This window comes from Vigna umbellata, chromosome 7 (genome assembly GCF_029865625.1).
Source record: "Vigna umbellata cultivar VRB3 chromosome 7, Vumbellata_1.0, whole genome shotgun sequence".
In the NCBI taxonomy this organism is placed as follows: Eukaryota; Viridiplantae; Streptophyta; class Magnoliopsida; order Fabales; family Fabaceae; genus Vigna; species Vigna umbellata.
The window spans coordinates 48,108,994-48,113,629 of record NC_142171.1 but is presented as its reverse complement, the minus strand read 5'-3'; the positions used below and the strand labels follow the sequence as shown (position 1 = coordinate 48,113,629).

Below are 4,636 nucleotides of genomic sequence, written 5' to 3'. Positions count from 1 at the left end.
ATTCTCTTTTTAGATATCCTTGTTAGTTCTGAGATCCTAAGAAATTCTGATAAGTTCATGTTGTATTTTGGGGGTTTGTACAATACACCGCGTATAAGTCCTTAAGGACAATGATTTACACAGTTCAGGAAATCCTTTATTTATAATCTTTATTTTCAATTATTGTCGGCCTCTACAACAATAACCCCTTAATGTAACTCCTCATGAAAAAATAACATAAGAAAAATAACTGATTCTAAAACCTAATATTTCTTAGAATCATTTACGTGATGGTACTACTTACTACTTACGATCAGAAACTTTTTATTTTGAAAAAATAACATAAAAATAAATAATTATTCTAAAATCTAATATTCTCATCTCCAAACCATCTATCTAACCGTAATACTTACAATCATTTTAAGTTTCTTAGCAAAGAGTTAAAGAAACTTCGTAAATTAAACAACCGAGTCTAAAGAAAAGAACTTAAGAATAAATTTATAATTACAAATTAGATTTTACTTTTAATTATATAGAATAATTTAATTGTATAAAAATAATAATTATTTTAATTTATTCGATTAAAGACATTAATTAATCAATTAAAACTATATATATATATATATAACAATTTTCTTTTAAATATAAAATATTAACGAAAATTAAAAAAAAAAAAATGGGCAAACTAGGATGCTGGTCCGGACTTTAGCGAGATGGTTTAGAATTTTCAACCAACTGACCTATTATAAGTTATCCCACCTTAATTTTTTATGACCAACCGCGAGATGAACCATTTATCACCACTAAATTTTACGAGGTGTCACAATAAGATTGGTAGTGTTATGTAACAGAAAAAAACCTTTTAATTAGGTTTGTTGGTCAAATTAAATATTTATACAGATCAGGACGGTTCAAACTTTTAAAAGAATTTACAATAAAAATAACTAAATGAGACATAAATACTATTCTTTAAACAGTTGAGTCGTATCTTCCTCATCACAGTACATCGATGCTTTTAGTGGACAACAGAGGAGCTGCAGAGGAACTCACAAGATCACGGTTCTCGTTATTCTCCTTTGCCACATTACTGTCTTCAGCATGTGCCCACAGCACCAAATAAAATCCAATACCTATTATCGCCGCTCCAATCACACTGCACCAAAAATTACACGCAATCTTATAACATAACACATTTCAGCAAAAATCATTTTTCATTAAATTTCCATCCTTAATTAGACCTATTTACCTTCCAAGGTAAAGACTCTCTCCCAGAAATATCACCCCCATACCAAGTGCAATCACCATTCCCAAAGGGTTAAACATTGCTACATAAACTGCTCCCTTCTTTCGGCATCCCCATGTGCACACAACACTTCTCATTGATACAACAAATATTGCCTACAATCACAGCAAAATAATGTAACACAGAACATCACATATTACTTAATATAATATCATAAAAATAGCATAATGTGTTCGTAAAAGGGTTATCTTACTGAATAAAATACAGCTATGAACTCTCTCTGAGATGTCAGTATCCAAGCTTTAGGATTTCCCTCTGCAAAGACAGCAACTATGGCAGAGAGGATGACCACCATGCTGCAACAAATGGTTGTTATCACTAACTCTTCAGGATATTCCTTCACAGCCGAAGTCTGCAGTGTTGGAAACATAGTAAATTTTTTGTTCTTCATTAAACTGCAAAAACTGGTGTGCATGTTACCTGAACAATAAGCAAAACTGAAATGCAGAGACTGGCAATTGCAAGAAGAAAACCACCAACGATCCAATCTGATTGCTTTGAAAGGTAAGTTCCATTTTCACCAAAGATAACGTTTCTCAACGAATTGAAATTCAATGGCGTTCCTTTATATAGAGTGACTATGAATGCCCCTGCAATGGAGACCACTGTACCAAAAACTTTTGCCTGGCAGCTTTGCTGTTTCAGATTCAGATTTTCCATCCTGAAATTGCACATCACATGGATCAAGAAAGTTTAATTGTAATGATAAAATATGTACAATTAGTAAAAATTGTTAATTTCTGCGATAATTGTTTTTTAAGAATTTAATTGGAATATACAAACATTTTGGGTTAAGTGAGATAATAAGATTACAAATTTTATGATCATTGTTTTAAAAATTACAGTTAATATGATTTTTAATTAACCTAAAAATCTAAAAAACTTTGTTTAGAAAATGTATTCAAATTAATACTAAAATTAAGCTTTCATAATATTAAAGTGTTACTTCTTATTAAGGCACATCTCATTCAAGTATTTATATATTTGCGAAAGATGGGAGACATTTGATCCTCCAAAATTTGTTAGTTTGACAAAACTTTTTAATTTAATTTTGTATTCCATAAATAATTATAAAAGCAAAAATTTATTTTAATTTTGAAAGTCAACTAATTAATTGATTGAATAAATGATATTGATTAGGGGGAAGATGATAGAAAAAGAACCTTGAAATAAGGGCAAATATGAAGGTAAAAGCAGGAACAAGGTCAACCATAGCAGAACACAGTGTGGGAGAGCTGTATGAGATTCCGGTGTACATCAACGTCTGCACTACAGTGCTGCACAGTTACCTTAAGGTCATCTTCCAAATATCCAAACAAAATAAACTTTCCAGTAAATTGTTCTTTTATTAATTAGAATTGAAGTTTCATCTAAAATATTAATAAAAGTTTACATTAAAATCAGCATAGTTTTTCATAAAATATTAACTCTTATAAAAAAAAAAGTAGTTTGTTTGAAAACTAAATAAGTTGAATGTTAAAGAAAAGAAGTTACTTTATGTAAACATGTGACCCATTGAATTATTTATTACTAATTTTTAAATTAATGTAAAACTTAAACTCATTATAATAATTTGTTTTTATATATAAGGAACAATTATAATAAAATTTTCCGTGGATTTCATATATTATGTTAAGTATGAATATTTGAGTGGTTTTGAGTATAGGTCGATACCTGAGGCAGCTAATGGTAAACATTTTACAGAGAATTGATGTTGGGATTGGAGGAGGAGGTGTCTTCCTGTGAATATTGCAGAGGCAAGAATGAAAAGACAATAGAAGAAATAATGAAATAGCAAGCTACATATAACAGTGTAAAAGAAAGTTAAGATTTTAGAGTTGAAGAAGAGAGACCTGTGGTAGAAGAAGGTCGATGGTAAGAGGATGAAGAGAGCGAAAAAGTTTGAATAGACAATGAAGACAAAATTACTCATTCCATTGGTGTTTGCTTCTTTGATCAGAGTGTTGAGACCCACTTCCAAGAACTGAGTTGCAATCATTGCTGCTGTTACACCTAATCCTACACCCACCATTTTCTCTCGTATGCTTCTTCACTTCTCATACTTCTCCTACACTCATCTCGTTTACTTACATTTATAGTAATTTTGTTCAAATTTCCTTTTCCTCTCATGCCTTCTTCTCCCTTTCGCGTACACGTAACTAGTTTTATTACTTCATACTACATTTTTTTATGCTTTCACATTTTAAATTCAATTTCTTTCCTCCACGTTTCCATTAAGACATGGAAGGGGTGCAATTATTTGACGCCAACATCGTACCCGATTATAAAAATAAGATAAAATAAATGTATTTTATTTTAAACTTAAATCGTTTTTAGGTCATTGTTGGTTTTTATTTTAATATATGATAAATATATAATTTTTTCACTTTAGTTCAAGAATCTTTGACACCACAAAAGTGAATTACATTCATTTCACACCACGCGAGAGAAAAGAGTGAAATGAAAATTTGCTGAGTGGAAAAATTTTGAAATTACAAAGGTTTCATTTCCGGTCCCCCCGTTCATATTAAAGCCGCTTATTTTTGTTACTTTATGCTTATTTTTGTTGGTTTGTGATTTTTGTTGTTCCTTTATCTCGTTGTGTTTATTTGTCCGAACTTTATTATTATTATTATTTTGTTTCAAATTTTTGGGTAAAGGATTGTTTTAAAGTAGTTGTACAGTGACTAGGGGTCTAACCCATCACTGTATTGCTTCTTTTTCTTTTTATATTGACAACGAAAAATATTACATGCGAATAGATCGAAAGGATCGATGGTACTGACTCAATGTAATGATATTTTTTTATCGAAAATATTAATATTAGTATTTATTAGGATAATATTAATTGTTAATATTTTAAATTAAAAAGGATCCATATAATGATATTAACTGTATGTAATGATACTGACAGAATATAAATATTATTTTTAATTTCAACCAAAAAAATTTAGTTTATTAATTAATTTGTAACACCGTACTTTAATATATTAATATTATCATAATTATAATACAGTAAGTAACATAAGATATGTATGCAACTTGAGCGAACTATAACTAGAAATAAAGAAAATTTCTCACTCTCTCAAAAGGTTTATGTACAACCAAATCGGATCTAAAGAAATTAAATTGTAATATCTTTCTCGTTTTGAATGGGATTAATTAGCATTTATATGTCTATTCACACCGATTAAATAATTACCCCAAGAGAAAAAAACAAAATAAGACAAAAACATAGAAAATAAGAATAAACTAATATGAAAAAAGTATTTTATATAATGGAAATAATGATTAATATTTTAGTCAATCATACAAATCATTGATAAAGACAAATATATTACATACAAAGACTCA

General features: G+C 29.2%; 1 protein-coding gene across 1 annotated transcript; it reads right to left on the bottom strand.

Moving 5' to 3' along the window:
• Positions 1–817: 817 nt before the first annotated feature.
• On the bottom strand, positions 818–3,382 carry LOC124832097 (WAT1-related protein At5g40210-like). The gene is made up of 7 exons (XM_047306220.2): positions 3,136–3,382; positions 2,957–3,022; positions 2,446–2,559; positions 1,703–1,943; positions 1,476–1,634; positions 1,226–1,377; positions 818–1,132 (listed from the first exon to the last, which is right to left on the bottom strand). The coding sequence occupies exons 1-7, from the start codon at positions 3,312–3,314 to the stop codon at positions 976–978; spliced, it is 1,068 nt and encodes a 355-aa protein (XP_047162176.1). The 5' UTR covers positions 3,315–3,382; the 3' UTR covers positions 818–975.
• Between the last annotated feature and the right edge of the window lie 1,254 nt (positions 3,383–4,636).

Bases quoted from the DNA above. Each gene is read 5' to 3' on its own strand.
- LOC124832097 (XM_047306220.2), bottom strand. From the start codon at position 3,314: ATGGTGGGTGTAGGATTAGGTGTAACAGCAGCAATGATTGCAACTCAG. The intron at 3,023-3,135 runs GTCTCTCTTCTT...CAATATTCACAG, and splicing joins TCGACCTTCTTCTACCACAG to GAAGACACCTCCTCCTCCAA. The intron at 1,944-2,445 runs GTTCTTTTTCTA...GTGCAATTTCAG, and splicing joins ATATTTGCCCTTATTTCAAG to GATGGAAAATCTGAATCTGA.